The sequence below is a fragment of the Hyaena hyaena genome, unplaced genomic scaffold (assembly GCF_003009895.1).
Source record: "Hyaena hyaena isolate Hyena2069 unplaced genomic scaffold, ASM300989v1 scaffold_478, whole genome shotgun sequence".
Taxonomy (NCBI): Eukaryota; Metazoa; Chordata; class Mammalia; order Carnivora; family Hyaenidae; genus Hyaena; species Hyaena hyaena.
Window position 1 is genome coordinate 1,122,616 of NW_024081110.1, and position 22,828 is coordinate 1,145,443.

Here is a 22,828-nt window from a genome sequence, read left to right on the forward strand (position 1 = left end):
TATACTGAGAAATGCAGAAGAGTTCACAAAACCATGACATCTTACATTTAGGAAATAACCAGAGACTTACAAGATATATAAATATGTCCATGACTCCACCGAAGTCCCTGATGACAGCAGTTGGAGTGAAAAATAAACCATCTGCCATAATCTTCAGATTAAGCTCGATGCTCATGAATATCACAAATACATACTCGGCAATCTGAAATGGGCAAGAGGCAGTCGGGTCACCAACAAGGGAAAACTGCAGCCCAGTGTTGTCCGCTGAGCTGTAGGCTGAGACTCGGCAGCCGTACCTGCAATGTCGGGGCATGCATGACTCTTCGAAAGGGGGACTCAAACATCATAGAAATGCAGGAACAGATGGTGACGATGATCATGACCCAGTCCAGGTAAGTCACCAATCCCAGCAAATCACTGCCAAAGACAAGCAAAACTGAGAAACAAATGTTCTAGGGGAGGCTGTGCGAGTCAGAGATGATCCTTCTGTGAGTCTATAAGTGTGACTGGCGTTTTTTACAAACATGTTTTTTATTTATTTTTGAGAGAGAGAGCGCGCGAGCGCGAGAGAGTGCATGTGCGTTCAGGCGTGCATGAGCAGGGGAGGGGCAGAGGGAGGGAGAGAGGGAGAGAAAAATCCCAAGCAGGCTCCACACAATAAGTGCAGAGCCCGATGTGGGGCTCAATCCCATGAACTGTGAGATCATGACCTGAACTGAAATCAAGAGTTGGAGACTCAGTCGGTGACTGAGCCACCCAGATGCCCCATGACTGGCATTAATAAAAATCCCTAATTATCTATTTCATAGCACCATATGGCAAGACAATACGGGTAATCTTTATATATATATATTTTTTTATAAAGTGCTTTTTTTAATGTTTTATTTATTTCTAGGAGAAAGAGAGAGAGACAGCGTGAGCAGGGGAGGGTCAGAGAGAGAGGGAGTCACAGACTGAAACAGGCTCCAGGCTCTGAGCTGGCAGTCAGCACAGAGCCCGACGCAGGGCTCGAACCCACGAACTGCGAGATCATGACCCAAGCGAAAGTCGGACGCTCAACCGACTAAGCCACCCAGGCAATCTTTATATTTTTATGCGGCATAAAACAGTACATTGAAATTTGAAATGTGCATGGAAAACAGACTTTGTAATGCTTACTAAAGTTGATGGTACTTTGTATTTTTCACAGCTCCTGTGACAGGATCTGTTTTCGATCTGTAAGAGAGAACAGACACAAAATTCTGCAACATAGCAAGCGTGTTATAACTTGGCAGCACGGTATTTATAAACATCTTATCTACCTAAAATCTCTTTTACATCCTTACATTATACAGGAACTGTGTGACAGAAGGCAGAGAGCATCAGATGAAAGAAAAATCAGAAGGGTTTGCAGCTGATGTTTGTGAAAGTAGTTTAAAATTTCTCAAAATATTTGATTTTAGAATTCATGACTCCATTCAATAATTTCTTTTTCTTTTAATGTTTGTTTATTTATTTTGAGAGAGAGAGAGAGAGACCAGGGTGGGGCAGAGAGAGAAGGAGACAGAGAATCCAAACAGGCTGCACACTGTTAGTGCAGAGCTGCACTCAGGGCTCCATCTCATGAACCCTGAGATCATGACCTGAGCCGAAATCAAATCAGATGCTAAACCAGCTGAGCCTCCCAGGTGCCCCTCCTCCATTCAACAATTTCTGACATGGATGTGACAAAGTCAAATTTTGACTTCCATTTAAAAACACTCAGTTAGAATCTCTGCCTTAGCAGTTCAAGGATTTTCCTCATGATTATTCAATTAAATCTCCAGAAATTAAATAGAGCTCTTTGTACTGTATTTAGCTATGATCTTGTGGAGTGATTTATGTAGGATTTCGTGGGGTCCCCTCTTATAAGTTTTACTTTCTGGAAGCCCATGACCAATCTTCAGTGAAGCCCCGGACAAGCTGTGAGTGTGAGTGTGAGTGTGTGTGTGTGTGTGTGTGTGTGTGTGTGCGCGCGCGTGCACGCGTGCACACGCGCTCCTGATTACAACAAAGTCTTCCTCGGTCCACATCAGCTGCTGCGCTGACAAAAGGAGAGTCAGTCCACACTAAATGAAGTGGAGAATTAGCAATTAGATGTTAGCATGGAGGCAGCCAACAGGATAATTCCAGATGAAACACTCACTTGGGAAACCGATCAAATCAACTCTAAACTACTGGCTTCTTTCTTTACTTTGTGAACACCCAGGGAAGGATTTAATCATTATCACTCAGGTGCTTTGAACTGTGAGGGTCTTTCTAGAACAGCAGAGAGAACACTGGATGGGTAGTCAGAGAGAGCCATGTGCTAGCTTGTGTCCAAGCAATGCCCTTACCCTCCACTGCCCTAAATGCCCTCCTCCGTTGGAGGGCGGTGGGTACAAATGACACCAAATGGTTCCCAAGGTGTTCTCCAGCCCTGAAATAGTACCACACTGCATTAGTTTCCTAGGGCTGAAGTAACGAAGTACCACAGATGGAGCGGCTTAAACAGAAACATTTCCTCTCTGTTCTGGAGGCTAAGAGCCCGAGATGAAGGTGTGGGCAGGGTTGGTTGTTTCTGGGGACCATGAGGCAAGGACCTGTTCTAGGTGTCTCTCCTTGGCTTGTAGACAGCCGTCTTCTCTCTGTGTCTTCATATTATTCCCCTTTATAGGTGTCTGTGTCCAAATTTCCTCCTCTCTTTTTAATTTTTTTAAGCCTTTATTCATTTTTAAGAGACAGAGAGAGGCAGAGCATGAGTGGGGGAGGACCAGAGAGAGAAGGAGACACAGAATGTGAAGCAGGCTCCAGGCTCTGAGCTGTCAGCACAGAGACTGATGCGGGGCTCGAACCCACAAACTGTGAGATCATGACCTGAGCCAAAGCCCAACTGAACCACCCAGGAGCCCCCAAATTTCCTCTTCTTATAAGGACAGTAGTCATATTGGATTAAGGCCCACCTTAATCACCTCATTTTAGTTTAATTACCTCTTTAAAGAGGCTGTTTTCAAATAGTCACATTCTGAGGTACTAGGAGTTAAGGCTTCAATATATGACCCCACCCCCTTTTTTTTGGGCAGGAAGACACACAGTTCAGCCCATAACAGATAACGATTATCCTGTGCTACTAATAATGGCATCAGGGAAGGTCCAACCACTTAGAGGGAAAGCTTTCACATTTCCTCTGGGAGTCTTAAGGTCTTTGGGGTATTTCCTAAAGTTATGCAGGACAAAAATTCCACTTGACCCACTAGGTTGACTGCTAAAATTGGCTTGGCTCATTATAAATGCAGTGTCCTCTGTGTTGACCACACTGACAGCCTCTTACATATTTCTTCCATGTGAGTAGGGACAGAGACATCGGCAGTGGGTTTTCATCTCATAAGAGTTGGTAATGGAAGCACTCGTCAACTTTATTTCTATTTTACATTATTCTAGAAGAAACCAACTAGGGTATTTTGACAACAAAGAAACCAGAAGTCTAAAAGAAGGGGTGGGCAATGACCTTGCCCGCGTCATTCAGTCTACCCTTTGGTTCGGTATTTCCAAAACAAAATATGGAGTCAGTAACACTGACATAAGCATGAACAAATAAAAATGGCTGTTCAGCACTTTACAAATGTGAGTTTTATATAAATGTTAACTACTTGCAACCTTTGTTTGTTTTCCACCTGGTCAGCCGCTCAGCAAAGAGGAGCAGCATGATTAATTAGCCCACGGTTTATTTTGTGACCCCATTAGGATTACATGTTCCTTCTTCCTCGTATGACAACCCCCCTGCTGTTTGTACGACTCAGGCCAACACCTGGCTGAAATGGAGTGTACTTACGCGTTGAAGCGTGCCCGGACCACCACCCGGCAGAAGTTTCTGAACCTGTGCTCCCGGCCTACTATGAACAGTGGCTTGTCGAAGTATGGGTGATTCTCTCTCAGCTCCTCTTCCTGCACTTTCCTTGAAGGGGAAATTGATGTACAGTAAGGCTAAGGGAAAGGCTGCCATCCAGAAACGAGAGTCAAGAAACACCGCAGGACCCCCTACCTTTTCATTTCCGCTTGCTCCTTTTTTTCCTGGATCATCTTTATTTCACTGTCTTCTCTTTGTGCATTTCTATATCTCACTGTATTGGAATGCTAGAAATACAATAAAAGGGGCATATAAAAATGGAAGATTTTTCTGAAGGCCCGAAAAGATCACTGAAAGAAATACGTTTATTTTAACATACATATTTTTAATGGCCACAGTCATCTTAGCAGAGGTATTCTGAGGTATTTGTTTTCTTCTAAAGGGTATTTTTTAATAAAAATATTTATTGAGAACGTATTATGTGCCAGGCCCTGTTGTAGTGCTGGGGGTATAGAAAAAGGCAAAAATAAAGGGTAAAATCCAGCTATTGTGGGGATAATGTTCTAGTCAGGCAAGACAGATAAAAATTCAAACACAATATGTGATGTGTTAGAAAATGTTTAGTGTTATGGTAAAAAGCAAAGGGGACAGAGAGTGCTAAGAGGCTCCAAGTTTAAATTTTTTTTTTTTTTAAAGCTTATCCATTTATTTAGAAAAAGAATGTATGGGAGGGGCAGAGACAGAGGGAGAGAGAGAATTCCCTGTAGGCTCTGCCCTGTCAGCACTGGCTCCATCTCACAAACCATGAGATCACGACCTGAGCTGAAACCAAGAGTTGGTCACTCAACTGACGGAACCACCCTGGCACCTCTAAAAGGCTCCAAGTTTAAATTTTTTTAATGTTTTATTTATTTCTGAGAGAGAGAGAGAGAGAGAGAGCGAGCATGAGCAGAGGAGGGTCAAAGAGAGGGGGAGATACAGAATCTGAAGCAGGCTCCAGGCTCTGAGCTGTCAGCACAGAGCCTGATGCGGGGCTTGAACCCACGAACTGTGAGATCATGACCTGAGCTAAAGTTGGATGCTTAACCGACTGGGCCACCCAGGTGCCCCTAGAAGGCTCCAAGTTTAAATAGACAGGTCAGAGCAGGCCTCAATAAGAAGCTGTTATTTGAGGGAAGACTTGAAAGATACAGGCTGCTGGGTATCTGCAGAAATGTGCCCTTCCTGAGGAGAGGTGGGTCTGCCTGTGCTGCCCAGCCAGGATGCCCTGTGGGCGGAGTCTCCACACCGTAGGAGAAAATGAGGCCAGAGGGGTGGGAGCGGGCCTGGTCGTGTAGGACCTCGACTCTGGTTCTCACTCCCTGGGAGATGGATGGCCATTGCTCAAATAACCTGAGAGATATTATCACAAGTATTCCTTAGATTTAATTATATGTATCTTCTATCATTTGGAATAAGAGAGACAGCTGAAACTCTGTTTTAAATGCTCCTGTTATGGAGGAAAAGCATCAGAGGGAATTTCTTAGGAAATTAGCAGAATCTCATAACCTTTTGCTGTGGAGAAGATGGGGGATGGGTTTCCATCATAGGTCTGTGTAGAAAATAGTGTAAAAAGTCTTTGAAGAACTAAGCCTCTGGAATGGAGACTATTCAGGTACGGCCTTTTTGTTGTGTATATTTAAACACATATTTTCAAAGCCGTGTTCTAATTTGGTTCTTAAGTAGACTGTATATTTCTATTGAATCACACTGAAGGAAAATGCTTTGAATTATTGTTGCCTCCCTGAATTCTTTCCTAGAAATCTCCATGCAACATGCCTGGTCCTCAAATTATACCTACATAGGCCATGTATTGGATCTGATCACAACTCCATGTAGACAATGTGGTAGATCATCTCAGACAGAGCTCTGGCTTAAAAATCATGGTGCTAACAGACGTGCCTGCCAACTAGAGGCTTGTAAATTGGGTAATGGTGCTATCAGATGTTCTTATCACCAACTTCTTCCAGTGTCAGTTGTGCCTGGAACACTTAAGAGAGTTTAAGGCAGAAGTTTCTACAGATTGAAAGCAGTTGGATTATGCTAGGAACTCCAGAAAATCTTAAGAAATAAGAAAGGGGTTAAAAAAAAAAAGGACAAACAAAACCCCCAAAACCCTAAGGCTTGCCACCTTTCTCTTGTAGACCTTCTTTCTCAAACACCATCCTTGGCTCTGAACATTCAGGACTCTGCTTTCTTAGCCAATTTAGCCTGACTCAACTTAAGACCTGTTATTTTAATGAGGACTCCACTAATGCTAATTACTGAATATGTACTTTCCAAGTCTCTTTTAGAAATCTCGGCATGATGCAGCTGCTTGTGAGTCTAGCCCAGAGGTTAGAGCTACAGCTTCATGGGTTTCCCTGGGTTTTCATGTGGCTTGTTTCTTCCCTTCATTTGGGTTCTGGTCTAATACAGAGGTGCCAGCAAAGACCATCTTTGCTAGCATTTCCTGCCCCCAAATCTCCATCTTTGGTTTCTTTACATTATTTGATTTTTCTTTATAAAACAGAGCAAAGATGTCTGTCACAGCAATGAAGACATAATGGGCAATAAGTTAAAAACAGCCCCAGAAATGATTATATATTTGTTTTCCTTGTTTAATTTTTGTCTCTTTTCCTGGGATGTGATCTTCTGGAAGGCAGAGGTTTTGTCTTGTTTCCCCACTACTCTTCACTTGGAGCACTTAGAACAGGGCCTGGCAGATAACAAGCACTTGATAAATTGTTTTTGAGCCTATGAATAAATAAATGAGCACCTAGAGTCCAAGAGCGAAGAAATTCTTGGCAAATGTTATGCAGTCTTTGACAGAAAAATTCTTCTAGAAATCACATTTTATTTCTTAGTATATAAAGCCCTGAAGTTACAGACACTGTATCTAGATTCTAGAATATTTGGAAGTTAGTAAATGTTTAAAGTTTATGATGCAAATCAATTCTATAAAATGCTTTAAATGTTTTTAATGTCTATCAAATGGCAACTGACACATCACTGTGTATTGCCATCTTTATTTATATTTTTGAAATTTTAAAATTTTTTAGAATTTATTTTAGGGAGAGAGAGTGAGCATGAGTGGGGGACGGGCAGAGGGAGAGGGCGAGAGAGAGTGGGGGGAGAGAGAGAGAGAGAGAGAGAGAGAAATCTCAAGCAGGCTCCACAGTCAGCATAGAGCCTGATAGGGGGCTTGAGCTGAAATCGAGAGTCAGATGCTCAATGACTGAGCCATTCCAACATCCCACGTGTTGCTTGAAGACATGTGCTTTGTGGGATATCTGGATTTTTGTACAGTTAATGGTCACTCATTCTGAGTTTCCTGATTCCCTCTGGCATAAAGTCTTACAGAGACAGGACAATGTGACAGGAGGACCCAGGTGCTGGAATTGACTAAAGAGTCATTTAAAAGAATTTTCATAATCATGCTTTCCAAGTCCAAGTTGCTTAGAACTTACATCTTGAGTCAGAGTTTCGAGAGACTTCCCCCTGCTGATCCTCTGGCTGTTGGACCCGTGTCTTAGAGATCTAAAACAACCACAACCAACAGGTCAATACATCCGAGACTAAATTTTGCCTTTCAAGCAGTGACCATTACGAGAACAAAATAAAGTAACTTTTCTGATACCATCACCAATGCTTATTATTTGTTTTCATGGCAGAAGCTTTTAGTTTATTCAAATGTCTTTGATCCCATCTAGCAAATTTCAGAATTTTTCCTTCTGATCTTAAACGTAAGAATTTGGCTATCACCAAGGAAGAGGTTTTTGTGAGATTTCTTTTGAATCTTTGAATCTGATTGTGAGTTTCATGATGGTCGCCATCAGCAAACAGAACAAAGTTCCTCACCCACGCCTGTCCACTAACCGGGGTGCTCACAGAGAGCATTTCCTGTAAAACTCCTTCCCTTGGTTTCTCTGCAGCCTTGTCTCCCGGTGTGTTTACCTGCGCTCTTGGCGGATATGATGCTGCACACTGAGAATTGACCTTTCCTTCGCTGGCTGCCCCTCGAATGATCCGCTCAGCATGCGCTGTCGAGTGCAAGCTCTAGAAAAAAACAGGAGCCTGAGATAAATGCATGATCTGTACACTTGGGATGAATAATACATAACTGCTCATTATTCTTATTATTTTTAAGGAAACACCAATGATAAGGCAAAACACAGCAAATGACCCATAACTGTAAAGGAAAATGGGCTTGAGGCTCTGTGTCAAGAACACTTACAAAGCAGGACTGTCAGAGCTACATGGCGGTGCTAGAAAGTAAACAGAGAGCTCCTACCCTCCATGGCCTGTCTCTCCCTCCCGGAGGGGAGAGCAGCCATCAGAATTCTGCTAGCGGTAGGGCCAGCCTAACCACGGGTAAGCATGATGTTGGTTTTGCATTTAGGCAAGGAGGTTTCTAATAACAGCCCTTTGGGGAAGGATTTGTCCACCCAGGCCTCTGGGATGATGGAATTTATGTTCCAAGGAGATTTTGCAGAACCCCCGGAAAATGGGAAAGCATAAAGTTAGAGGCAAAAGTTAGTGGTAAAGAGAAGGCATTAAAGCTGTGATTAATACCTCGTCTAAAGCCTGTGACTTACAGGTAACTGGTTACTCCTTTCTCTGCAATCACGAAACTCTGAAGACTTTTAAGAGGCATCCCCTCTTTAAACCATACCTGGGCTGGTATAGTTTCAGATTTGCTAAGGAGGGAAGACAATTGGGTGACTCAACAATTGGGGTGTGAATGGTTAGAAGAGAAAACAAATTCCTTTTCCAGAATGCTCTCTCCAACTGGAAATGACAGCAATTCCCTTGATGTAGTAGTCAAGGAGAAATAAAATAATACAGGCTCAGCGACCTGTTTTCCACAGGAGACACCGTAACGGACTAGTTCAGTGGACCTGTGGGCTTAATTTTCTTATGGGTGAAGTGAGGACAAGACCTTGATCTACAATGAACACTCACAGATCTACAATGAAAACATTTTATGATATGCATACCTTTCGATGCTGTATTTGTTCAACAACTGAACATATAACCTCTGTCATTGCTTTACTTTCATAAAACTTTCATATTTATGTTTCCTAAAATGCATATCTACATTGACTTTGAATTATATCATCACTGTTTCAGAGTTAAGATCTTCAAGAAAGAGATCCATGTCTGTTTAGCAATCTTTTAAGCAGCTCTTATGATATCATGTGTATATTCAAGTAGATAAAAATGCTTTTGATGCCAGTGAAGGTAATTATGGTAAATACCCATGAAAATCATGCAAATCCAATGAATGGAAATGAGTTACAGGAAGCAACACCCCCCCCCCCATTACTTTTCTTAGTTCAGTAAGCACATGGACCATTTTGAGATAGAATCCAAAGTTAAAATCTTATCAAACACCAAGGATTTATGGCAGTGATAGACAGACACTGTGCTTATTTCCATGACCAGAACAGTGTCACACAGAAAGGTGCGTTTATAAGTTAGGCTGAGTTCACAAAGGTTTAGCACGGTCTCATATTACGTATACTAAGGCTTGTTTCTGGACCAAGGACTGTAAATCATGAAGCATCCTGAGCACATCCATTAGGAGAAGAGTGTTATCCTGGCATAGATCTATAGATCCTTCCATTTGTGTAAATGTTATGGCTTAACTTACAGCCAGTGTCTTAGTAACCTTTACTGTTTGTTACAAGACTTCCACTTAAAGTAGTTGAGCCCTTAGGCCTTAAATACAAAACACATACAACTTGATTACAGTATACAAGTTTGAGCCGGCCGTTCCTGCTACGTTTGAGGTGGAAGAACATCTCTGGCTTTGAGTTGCCTGCCATAAGGGACTGCTGGTGTCTGTCCAATGGCCCAGTGTGAGCAGCCCCAGGCATTCTTGCTGGGCAAGAGTTAGAACTGCGTCTACTGACTCCAGAACGTCATGGATGTCCCAGCACACAGGTCAACGTAACACACCCAGGCCCACTAGGGTGGCTCTGTGGATTCTGCTAAGATTCCCTCCTTTGGCTGAATAAGACAGAAAGGTCTCCCATGGAGCGTGGAGATGCACCCACCATTGGAAGGACTCCCAACCCTGTGGCACCTCTTCCATTCCCTCCACCAACAGCAAGGCTGAAGTGTGGTGAGAAAACAACCCCTCTTTCCTTTCTGGCTCAAGATCAGTCCTTTCTTTCCCACTGGGGTGTATCTAAAGAACTGAGAACCTAATCGTAAAATGGGCTGGAGTTTCAACCATACATGTGACATGTGAATCTTCGTTCTCTGTATGAGTCACTCATTGAGGTCAGGGTGAGCGGGCTGGTTTTAGCTCGATCCTGCAATCAGAAAACATGTGCTTCATCAGACTAAGACAACTACTTCTATGTGTAAAATATATAAAAGCATTGGCCTCCATTTCCTCTTGCTATCACTTTCCTCTGTGTCTATCACAGTGTTTGTTAGTACAGTTTCAAACCAGATAGTGATGAGAAAAAGAACATTGGGCTCAGTAACTCTGGACCAGTTGGAGTGTGTAATATGTGACTTCAGAGTTCTGCTCGAGCCAAGCATACACCTTGGTGGCTTTCATTTCCTCACTCAGGGGACCCTGCCAGAGCCCTGTGTTCTCTGAACAAAGGAATGCTTACCCACATGTCTTCCTGGGACTCCAAAGGTACCCACGTAACCTGAGCAAAGTGAAATCAGGCAGATGTAGCCATCTTTCTATGGTGTGAAGAGCTCAGCTTTGGTGCCTCAAGCTCAGTGTGACTGTCTCTGACCCCTATGTCAACCATGCACCTCAACACAGCCCCTGTGTCTGGTCTAAAACAAAGGTCAAAAACCATCTCCATCTTCTTTCAGCAGTCTCTTGTTAAGTCTCTTTTCAGACCAAATACTCTGATATCTCACTCTTTCCTTTGCGTATCCAGTAGTTTTTGAAGTAGGAAACTCTATAGGTAAATGCTAGGTTTTCAGAGATAAAAACTAGGGGCCACATTCATCTAGCAAATTGCTATATAAACCTTTGGGTGAAGGCAGTTTGCAGGGATCGAGGTTGGGCATGTGAAAGGTGGTTCATCTGAAGGCTCTTGAAGGCCTTTATTCCTCTTCTAAAGACAGTGATGGATGTTACTTAAAGTAAAACTCAAAATCCTCTTCTTCGCACTGTATCCATTATAGTTAATAACTAGCTATTTGTCTATAACAATTTTCCCATGAAAACAACAGGTAACAGTACAGAAAAAAACGACTTTTCTACAGATACATAAAGCTGTCTAAAATGAAACATATGGGAAAAACCTAATTACATTAAACAAAAAAGCTAGCTGCACAAGATGAGTTTCCTATGGAAGGAGGGAGGAACTCATATGGAATGACATAAATCTGGGGGTAGGAGATGAGATGTAGGGAGCAAGGGAAAGAAGTTACATAAAACTTCTGCCCTGAGAACACCTGGACATTGAAGCAGGTATAGAAAGAAGGCCATATTATGATGTTTCTGCATAAAACAGCCTTATACATTAGCCATCATCACCTTGTCTGGAAAATAACAGCCTTGGTAGAAAATTTTCAATCTGGCACGATCAGATTCCACGAAGATGTTACACATTCTCTAATACAATGTGCCAAGGCTCACGCAAAAGTATGGTAGAAGTTTGTTTTATTATTTGCAAAAGGAAATACACTTTTATTATACACAAGCATATATTGTAATACAAACTATGAACTACCAAAAAGTATTTCTGACATGCATAATATAGGCACAAACTTGGACATAAATGGGTTGTGATAATTGTGGCAAGTCTGCTGATGCCATTCTTCTGCAATTCTTTTTTGCCTCAATCAGTGTATTATAGCTGAGTTTGGGAAGATTTATTATATTTGTAATTTTTGTTTATAAATTTATTATAAATTTATAGATTTATTATAGATATATAGATTTATTATAATTGTAAATATGAATAAACTACAGTGGGGTTGTAGAAACATGACATAAGGTGAGAAATGAATATTCACCCACATGAGAAATGTTTTATGCTCCATGTCTCTGTAGCATGTTATTAGCCACACTTGTTCAATGCTTGCGGCATTTTGTCATCATTGATCACCTCCCTTATTAGGCAGTGAGTTCTTCAGGGACCATTTGATCACTCCTCCTCATGTTCTAGGAAGTGTGTTGATGGCATACCCATGGGTAGAGCCATGGAACAGAAGGGTTAAGTGCAAGGTGGGGAGGTGAAGGTATAAGGAGAGCACAGGAGGCTGAGGGAGGTGTGTGGGGCTGGTTCTGGAACTTGCTAGTCTCAAGGTTCAAATAGCACTTCGGGTTAGTACTTTCATACCCAGCAGCAGGGCTTGAACAGAAAGTTTTGCCTTGGACTGAAGCCTAGAGGAGAAGTCGATTTGAGAGCATACAAGGTTTAGAACTGCGCCATTCCGATCTCAGCTTTGCTGGTTGTGGCTCTGCAGGCAGGCGATGGGCATTCTCTGAGCCTCCGTGTCATATACATAAGATGGGGGACAAGAACCCCTCTTCCAGCAACTTCATAGGGATTGAGTTGGGGGATCAACTCTGATCATGAATGGGCCAGTCTTTGGAAACACTGACACTCGGTTTACATTTTAGTTGCTATTATTACTTTTCTATCTTGTCCCATGTCACGGTTGGTATTCAAACATTCGACAGAGGGTGGATGGAGGACAGAAAAGCAAATGTGTCAGAGGGTCACACTGGAGGGCCTTCTCTGTTCTGACTCTGATCAACAGCAATATATGTTAAGGACTAGAGCTGCAGCCCCTTAACCTGTCTCTATGCATCCACTCTCAATAAACGTGTTGTATTATTATCCCTATTAAAGTGATCTCTGAAATGAACGCCTGCAATGTTCCTGTGCAGGTGTTTCTCAGCTGGCCCTAGTGAGCCCTCCTTCCTGGTTTTCATGCCCTTGTGTGATCCAGAAGTGTGGGAAGGGCTTGGTCACTTGCTCTTCACCGATGTAAGGCAAATGGGATGTCACAAAAGACATACATTTCATCTTCCTCACCCTCTCTTTCCCCCTTGCTTGCTGGCTTGGCCCAAGCAGGCTGCCATGAGATGGTGAGATGTCCTGTGGAGAGATTCAGTTCTTAAGGAACGAGGGTGGTCTTCTATTAACAGCACATGGGGAACCACAGCACTTATTTAACTGGTAGTGAGGAAGTAAATCTTACTAAGAACCCTGAGAGTGAGCTAGGAAGGGGATTCCTCCCAGATAAGTCAAAAGCCCTGCAGCCTGAGACCCAGCTAACCCACACCCAGGTTCCCGACTGAGACATTAATCTGTGTTGTTGCAATCACCAACCTTTGGAGTTACTTGTTACACAGCACTTGGCACGTAATACAGTTCTCATCGCTGTCATAAAGTCTTCAACAACCCTGTTGCTCTTCAGAGAAAGATTAAGACTAGAAGCTCAGCATGATTTCAAAGTCTCCTAGGACCTGTCTCATCTTTCACCATCAGGGACCCCCCACTCTGGCTTGTCAACCTTATTGGTCTTTAAGTTCCTTCACCCCAAAAATCTCTAAGAGAGCAGAGGTTTACTTAGTTACTGCTTACTTATTACTTCACCTTGTACACAATAGGTGCTTAATAAATACTTGTGAAATGAATGAACCTTGACATTTTGTGAAGATCAAACATTTTAATTTGTCTTTTGATCACTTAATGCTCATGAAGCATGGAAATAATCACAAATAGCACACACAGCATGTGTTTGAAATATGCTTTTTAAAGGGGAAGTTAATTTTATCTCCAGTTAGAATACTGTGCTACTCAAGAAATGGGCTGCACACCTGTAATAGATGAGGTCCTGACATGGTAATTTAAAAAAAAAAAATCAGACATTGCTTCTTGCAGGTAGAAAATGTGTAAATCTTGATCTATATTCTCTGTGAAAGCTGTGAAGGGAGATCTTCAAGCCAACAAGAGGCAGAGCTGAACTCATTTCAATTTCTTAAATGGGAGATCTGATCTGTCCCTGGGAGGACCATCCCCATACATAGTGTCTTATAGGAATCTACTACCAAGTTGAAATAGTAAATAAGTAAGAAATTTGAGACTTTTACAACTTTACCAATAAGAATGCACACATCATTAAAATTCCTCAGTAGTAGACCTAGTCAGAAGGAAAGTATTTGAATATTCAATGAAGTTATACTTCACCACTTTACATTTTTCATTAGAATTTAGATACCTTTTGGTCTCACCTGAAGATAAAAGAAATACATTTTCAGGATGAAAACATTCACTTATTTGTTGCCTAAAGAAAAAGCAAAGCTAATAGATTGAAAATACACACCATGAACTTAAGGGACAGTCTGGCTTTCCTTAAGGGAAAGACCACAGAGTTGTGGGATTCAAGTCTTCATCATCTTCCCCATATCTCTTCATGATGGCCAAGTACGAGCGGGCCAGTTTCTTAGAAACTCCATCTAGTGGTTTAATGTAAAAGATTGGTGTGCCTGCTTGTCTTCTGGAACTGGGAGGCACAAGGCTTCAAGTGTCTGGTGAAAAATAATGAAGTCTTTTGTCTTGTCTGAGTGAGGAAATTCTCCATTATGCAGGCATATGTAATCCCTTTATCCCCACTCCCTGGAGGAGAAGTACAGTGAGGCATTTTCCTTTTCCCAGTTGGGGTTAATGTTATGCCCTCTCTACCTTTGAAAGTAAAACAGGTCTAGGACCCCTGACGATCATTCAAATGTGGGAATATTCTTCAGCAAACACACATTCCCAGTTGCGAAAATATTACCCCTGGTTTCTTGCCAAGCCTTTGAAAAAAACATATGAAAGATTGATTCCTCTTTTTTTCTTCCTCTCTCTGCATTGCCTTTGTGCTGTGGAATTTCAATTGCCTCTTATATGACAGCTACACACACACACACACACACACACACACACACACACACATACATTCTTTTATGGAGGTGGAGGGGAGAGAATCATGTCTTAAGAAATTGTCCCTATTTTTCTTGACATTTCTCCATCAAAAATATTTTTAAATTGGCCCAAAGATTATGGTTATGAGAGAGATCTTTGGAGCTTTATTAGCCTTTAAACACCACTAGTTGTTTATAGAAATAGTAGCAGGGGGTCCTCGGTTTCTTTCTTCTCTCTCTCCATATCTTCTTTCTTAATGTTCCAGAACAAGGGTGTGGGAAAGGCCTGTACATTCTGTAATGAAAGGGAGAGGCCTATGAATCTTCAAATGATTTCCATTCATTATAGAAAAGTTAGATTGCACGAAACCATTTGGTATTAAACGTAATTACCATCTAAAGGAACTGCAGCGTAAGTTTGCAGCACATTACATTGGAGGGATTTTACTCCAACCTTGGGCTCCACAGGTTAACACACTGCGAAGTATTATCAGATGTTGGTTAATATAATGTAATCACATCGACAGAAAACAGGAAAACAGTCCTTCTGTGGTAATTACGTGAAACCATGGCTGGAGAATGGTGTAAGAGTGGTGGGGAGGAGTATTTCCTGGAAAGGGCTCTCACCTGCCTCCAGGAGGGTGACAATGAGATCCTCCAAAGTGAAGACAATAGCAGATGTTAATAGGTGAGCTCCTCTGTAGTGGCCTCTTGCTGAGATGAGGAAAAAGCTGCATTTTTATGGAGTGAATACCCCATTCCGTTGTGAATCAGCCCAGTCCTGAGTAAATGCATATGGCTCTTTAATAGCCCCAGCAGATTTGTTCTGTCCAATCTTGTGCTATTCAAAACAACGTTGTCATACGTACACATGTACACATGTTAACATATGGGCAACCAGAACCTCGTTGTGGACTGAAACATAAAAGAAGCCTTGGTGTCTTATCATATGTAGGTGTGATAAACTAAAAAGAAAATCAGCTCGTGGGAAATCCATGCCTTTAGTGCATCTATTAAAATTCAGCAAATAGAACGTCTGAAACCCCACACTACAACTGGAGTTTAAATTTGGTAACGCTCCATCCGACTCAGAAAAATATAAATTACAATGCAAAGATTGAACTTTTTATTATAACAAAAGTGAAATTTTGTAAATGTTGCATAAACCATATGAACCAATTTTTCTACTGAGATGGATTTTCTTATACTACTTATTGCTTTATGCTCCAATGATAAAAGAGTAAAAGAAAAACACTGTTAAAATATTTTGCTGCCTCTGTTAGGTAAAATTTAATAGTAGCTCTCCTGATCCTGATCCTGAACTATTATAATCACTTTGTAATAATGTACAAACTACGTAAAATCTCAACGAAATAGAACATATTTTGATTACCACAAATCAGGAAATAACAAGGAAAATGTCTTTGGAATATATTACTTTACTGTGTATGGTGATGAATGTTAACTAGACTTACTGTGATAATTATTTCATAACACATACAAATCCCTTCTAATTATTATGCTGTACACCTGAAATTAATACATTATATGTCAATTCTATCTAAATAAAAATATTGAAGAAAGGCGCAAGGAAAAGTTTGGAAAGTTTGGTTTTAAAAAAGCAAAATATATATATTATTTTGCTTAAATGAAGTTCTATTTTGCCTCTTTGAAATTTTCATTTTTTATGTTGTATACAAATGCACATACCCACAGATCTTACCTCCTCATTGCTCTCTGAATACACTTAATTTCCATATACTTGCTTAGTCTCTGTATCTCCAAATGGTCTTTCAACTAGTCTACAAGTTTTTAAATCTCATGAATAAGAAGAACAAACAAGGAAGCAGACTTAATGAAATCACAGATAAATATTTATGATAACATCTAATATTTAATATATTTGATTAATATTCAATGTTTTGATGGTAATATAGCCAATGTTAATAATTAGTATTTGATATATTAATATCTACAAATATATTACATGTGTTAACAAATATCTTTAATAAATCAGACGTTAATGATTGAATATTTTATTGACATTGAGCATAGTAATACCCACTACTCTGTTTTCTGAAAACTGCGGGTTATTCTTGCCAAATGTTTGTCATAAAAAGTTGTTGCTCCGTCAGGAGGCTGACCCAAACAGCCTCATGGGTGCCTGTGCTTCCTCTCACCCGCAGGTTCCTTCCTGCACACCCTCCTCTCGTGCTGGAGCACGTTCCACTGAGTGGTAGGCAAGTCTAAGGGGAAGATCTGAGAGAGGCGGCACGGCGCTCCGCCCCTCCGGGTGGTGCCAGTCAGGCCCAGCACGTGGGGTTGCAGAAAACCAACACGACCTCATCCAAAGCTGCTGACTTGCTAGGCTGAATGACGAAACAAGAATTTGAAAAGGAGAGCTTATCAAATGGGGAGGAGCACTCGCGGGGTAAGATGCTAATGCTTTGCATTATTAAGCTCTCTTAGGTTTCCATTTAATGGAGCCAGCTTCAGAGAGCTGGGAGCTCTGGGTCTAGACAGGGGAGAACAGATTACGAATGAAGAGGGTCGTTTGTCCTTTCCTCAAATTTCCCTTGTCATATAGCTAACGAAGTGCACAGCAACAGGTCGCCCCTTGGAGGGCATCACAGAGGTTTAATTTGAATTCCTTCCTCCAGAAAACTCCACCATCTCCTCAGTCTCTGTAATATTAGGCTCATTTGTCTTCCAGAGGAATATGACCTAGATGCTTCTTTTCTAGAGGAGAGCCCAGGTGTCAGTTCATCTGTCCTGAGACCTGGGGAGGCAGCTGTGGGAGAACAGGGACCCAAGAGGCCAGAGGACAAAAACACTCTCATTCAGCCTACAGCCCATGAAAGAGCAGCCCTAGCTAAGTCCTCGCCCACCCAGAAGTTACAGGGCTCCCAAGTGATGCACACACCCAAGTTCCAGGTAGGCAGTTACAACCTATGCAGAAGACAATGCCACACATGTCTCCATCACAGTAGTATTGTTCTGCCGCTAATGGTGCCTCTGAAGTCAGATCTACATTCTCTTCCAGCCATTCCTCCTGCCCTGACCACCAGTTCTTCTTATCCAGCGGCGATCCTGATTTAAATCCTACTCTCGATCACTCTTCCAGCTGCCAAGTCAGTCAGGCTCACCTTTACCAACACCTGCGACCATGCCCTCAATGTCCTTCTCTCCCTTTTCCTTGCAACATGCACGTCTCTACCTGTTTGGCTAGGTTCCCGATTCTGAGATAGGACCATTTTTTTCCTGACTCATCTAAGCACAGCAGAGAATGTCACAGTTGCACCTTAGACATTTCAAAGACCATGGGTCCCCGTTCCCAAGACTTTCAGCCAGCTATAGGCGATGCTAACTGCAGTTGATGAATCTGTTATTAGTTTGAGAGTATATCCACCTAATGATGGGAACAAACGATCTGATGATACCTTTAATGTTAGCGGTACAGCCAGAATGCTAACCCAGATTGGCTACTGAGCCACTGAGTGAGTATCTGATGGACACAGTTCATTTACTCCTATGAGGTTGCTTATACCCCCACTTGAAAGGCACAGAAATTGAGACTTCCCAAGGATTTAAACACTACTCGGAGGATTCAAAGCCAAGTGTGGCTGAGTGCAAAGCCTGACTTCTTTCTATTTCTACTATTACTGACACAGCATACTCTGTGACTGTCTGGATTTGAACAAGAATGAGGTGACCTTTGTAGGTCAGAGTCAAGAAGGCCACACAATTTCAGTCCAGATATGAGCTTTCCTGAGCGGACTTCTCCAACAGGGATTGGGGTTAGGGTTGCAACAGATATCCAGCAAAAGATCTTCCATGAAGATACTTCTATTATCCCAAGATAACTAACACTGGTCCCCCTCTACCATGAGAAGTTTTATGGAGAGTATGGAGGGAGAAGAAAGATACTGGAGAGAGTTATGGTCCTAAAGTCTTAAGCTTCCCCAGAGAGCAAGGATGCCTGTAGCCCACATAGTACCTTTGGATAAATTGGAAAAAGAAGCCTGTTCCTCTTGAGGGATGTAGTCTTATGCCAGGGGCACTGCCTGGCAGGAGGGTGTGCCTTAGCAGGTACAGTCGGGGCTAGATTTCAGCTTCTAATTGCCCCTTGACCTGGCAACTCTGCATGATGCATAACATGTTTGTATACCATGAGAAGCATCCACGAGTATGGGAAAAACAAGTGGTTGTCAATAGAGTGGATGAAAACAAAGGATCCTCTATAATTTAAAAGCATAGAGTCATAGTTAATACATGGATTTTGGAGTTATGCCACCCAGGGTTTGATTCCTGGTTCCCCGGCTCCCTGATTCACTAGACAAGGTGATTTAGGCAGGTCAACTAAGCTTCCTGAGACTTCGTTGGGAGCCATTCTGAACTCACTAGTTGAGAAAACTCCTTGTGAGGTTAAGGTGGTCTTGCAAGGCCTCCTGCTGTCAAATGATGACCGACATCTACCCCCACTCAATTGTTTCTGCTTAAGCACCGACCCCCGAAGCACCTTGTTGATTGGTACCAGGGGTGACTTGTCCCCTTATTCTGGCCCTGGTATGAAGATTGCACCTTGTGAAGGAACTTATTGTAAGAACTTCTTTTGTGATTATGGGAGCAGACATTGTGTCTCCGGTAGGTCCTATTCTCCTCGATACTTCCCTTGAACTATAAACAGGCTAACGACCCTTACTCATAAAGGATTGACCTTTACATGTACAATTGTGTTTCTACCATTGCATTAGTCCAAGAGGTTCATACAGCTCAACATGTGAATCAACTAACCAAAAATGTTTCTCATGCCCTAGCTATTCAAGAAGTCATAGGCAAAAAATTAGACACAAAGGTAAATGCACTTGAAGAGGCTATTCTGTGTATTGGAAATGAGCTAAACTCTTTAAAGATACGGTTGGCTCTCCGGTGCCATAAGGAATATAACTGGACAATTAAGTCTGGCCCGGAGACAAAGAGCCTAATTTAGAGGTAAGGAACAGATAAGGGCAGAAGGTAAGTTACTACATATACTTTTGCTAACTGGTGATATATAGCAGTCCCTTCCCTAAAGCCTACATTCCACAACACCTTCCTTTACACTGGCAGCTGTGATGAGGATGGATAAGAGTAATTAAAACATAAACCCAAATACAAAGGCTGACACATTTAGGGCCTCCATGGTGTTTACGCATTCGACATCAAATCAAAAAGTTATTAACCAGCTCAAATACATTCTTCCTCCTGTGAGCCAGACAGAATGACTCCTAGCCTATCTTCACCTATGACTTAATCTCAGTGTTATGGACTTAAGCAAATGTGTATGTTATCCTGTTTTTCACTAAGAACACGCTGTTATCTTCTTAGATGTAAGATTTACTCAACCTCACGATAATTGGGGTAGTTCTGCAAGAATACTTCTATAAAACCTGTTTCTGTACACTTTCCAAAACATCTTATCATAGAGAATTATCCATTGTAAAAATTCCATTTTCTGAAGTCATGTTATCATTTGACCTATAAATAAAGACACCCAAACCGACAGGACAGAGATGCCTGCCTGGTGATCAGAAAGAATCCCGGGGCTCTCTCACTCTTTCTCGCTGACACTGTCCATCCTTCAGGGACCCCTGGACTGGCTGCAGCTGGACTCCAACAAGACTATTTTTCATCTCTAACACAGAGCTAATAATCCTTGTCTTTCAGGGCTTGCTACAAGGGTCTAGTGAGACAGAGCTTGTAAAATAGTACTGTGTTCAGCACACAGTCACTTTCCAGTATATGGGAGAGCTTAGTGTCATAAGTTGTTGGGGACCCATAAATATGGCTGCCCGTTTGGGAAATCAGGTTGTAGCTGGCATCTATGTGATACCCAAGACCATTTCTATGGTATGTGATTTTGAGAGAAAGCATTTACCCCGTCTAAGACTCAGTTTTGTTATGTATAACATGGGGGTAATGATAGTATTTTTCCTGAATAGGTGTGTTGTACAGATTGACTGAGATAATATGTATAAGACCTTAGCATCATATGTGGGTCTTAATAAATATTCATTACTCATTCTTTTCCCATTCCCCTTTTCCTACTCCTCTATCTTCATGTTGGGAAGGCATTTTTGTGGCATAATGTAAATATAGTTTAAGGGAGAAAACACTTTATGAAACAATTTTAGATAAATGATTGCAATTATTAAAGTCACTCAGTAAGGGAACTATGACTATGCTCTGTATGAATTTTTTGTCACAGTTGTGTTCAGAGAACTACAGATATTACTGAAGACTCCTCCATCTAACTAGTGTCATAAACATGTGCTCTCGGCAAATATGAACTCCTTGAGGGAATAATCAATGTGTCCAGTATCTTGGGAAATGCCTGGCACGTAGAAGACACAGCAGAAGTATTTCCTGAATGAGCAAGTCCTTTCCTTCAGGAAGAAAATCCAGCTAATGTCATTTAAAAATCTATATCTTAACAAATATGTTCTGATTTTATTTACATTTAAGTAGTATAGCAATTGAATTTGTAGTCAATAAAAATGATTCTCTTAGAAAAGAACTAACCCCACATATGTCATTAAATATACTTAATTTTTTTGTGGTAAATAGCATTCAACTAAAGACTATTCCTTAGACTTTAAAAAATTATTAATGTGAGTGCACAGCAAGGAAGATTTGGTCATAGATCCAAATATCAGAATGCAATACTATGCTAGACTGATCGTTCAGAAAAGGTTATAAAGATACTTCCTAACTAGTGAGTTACTGATGGAAAACCACAAAGGGATGGATTTTTCTAAAGTAATATAAAATGTTTAATTATTTTATTCTGACATTTCTCTATGCATTCAGCCTAGCAGCAATGATAATTCATTTTTGCTCAATTTCAGGGCTCTGAATTAGAGAAATCTCAGTAGAGGCTGCGATGCTTTTGAAAGCACACTGCTATTTGTTTTGATTTCTTCTGATGTAGTGAAAAGGTCACTGCTTTTTGAAGGAAGCTTTCGGTACAGGCGAAGCCAAAACAAGACTGGATTTAAAAGCAAACCCTGGATTTTACAGTTTAGATGGTGGAACATCTTCTTTCTTGCAATCCTCTCCAGATAAGTCTTGAAAGTTAAAAAAAAAAAAAAAAAAAAAAGGAGAGAGAAACAATACAGATGCCCGTATGTGCCCAGTGAATCCCCTATAGGCAAGCACGTGACCGGATTCTCAAGTTCTGTAAAAATGCCCCACTTCTGCCTCTATTACAGAGTTCCTGCAAATATTGATAAGTTCCTTTCTATTTCTCAGAGCATAGATTAATTTTCAAAAATACTACCTAGAAGAACACAAATGAGCAAATTGAAGATGACTACATGGAGAAGCTACTGGTGAGTCCAACGATTCAAATACCTCAGACTCCAGGCCCCTTTCTCTCTGACTTTTCCCTTTGTCAGCTTGAATTTCCTGTTCATAGTAAAGGTATATAGCATACTTTTTTCTGGAATAGTGTGGATCCTGTTTCAAATGGAAATGTGGATCCCCTGAGAACTGAGACCCCAGCAGCCCCCAGCTTTAATTATCAGCACTAAGAACTCAGGCCTCTCCATCAATATGACTTCACTATTCACTCCAGGAATTTCCTGTCTAAGAATGTAGGGCCATTAACCAATAAGTAATTTCATTGTTAGCTTCAGGAACTTTCTGAAAATCCATTCATCTGAGTTATGGACTAATGGACCAGCCCTTGCCTCTAGATAATATGTCACTCAAACCAATCACCTAAAAATAATTGGTACTCATCAACACTCAGGCCAAGACCCTGCCCAGTCAGGTCCATCAACCCTAAACATTGTTTTTTAAAATGCTGTTTCTAAAAATTAGTTGAATTTATTTGTAAAGGTAATGCATGTATATGGTTAAAAATTCAAAGGACAGAACAGAACTGATTTCTGGAGTGAAGAGGATGGCAGAAGGTCACCATTTATTTCTCTCTTCTGAGAAATCACCCTACATCCACAAAGAAAGAGAAAAACAGACGTGCAAACTCTACTGAATAACCGACAAATGAAAGGTGGAGC

At 41.4% G+C, this 22,828-nt stretch overlaps 1 protein-coding gene across 3 annotated transcripts in view; it reads right to left on the reverse strand.

The window, feature by feature from the left end:
• Positions 1 to 22,828, reverse strand: part of NALCN (sodium leak channel, non-selective) — a 285,524-nt gene that overhangs the window by 40,375 nt on the left and 222,321 nt on the right. For all 3 annotated transcript variants that reach the window (XM_039254277.1, XM_039254276.1, XM_039254275.1), the window contains 7 exons: positions 7,820 to 7,921; positions 7,333 to 7,402; positions 4,040 to 4,131; positions 3,830 to 3,952; positions 1,159 to 1,215; positions 297 to 417; positions 71 to 202 (listed from right to left, as the gene is read on the reverse strand). In XM_039254277.1, coding sequence (XP_039110208.1) covers positions 71 to 202; positions 297 to 417; positions 1,159 to 1,215; positions 3,830 to 3,952; positions 4,040 to 4,131; positions 7,333 to 7,402; positions 7,820 to 7,921 — 697 coding nt within the window. The remainder of the gene's footprint in view (positions 1 to 70; positions 203 to 296; positions 418 to 1,158; positions 1,216 to 3,829; positions 3,953 to 4,039; positions 4,132 to 7,332; positions 7,403 to 7,819; positions 7,922 to 22,828) is intronic.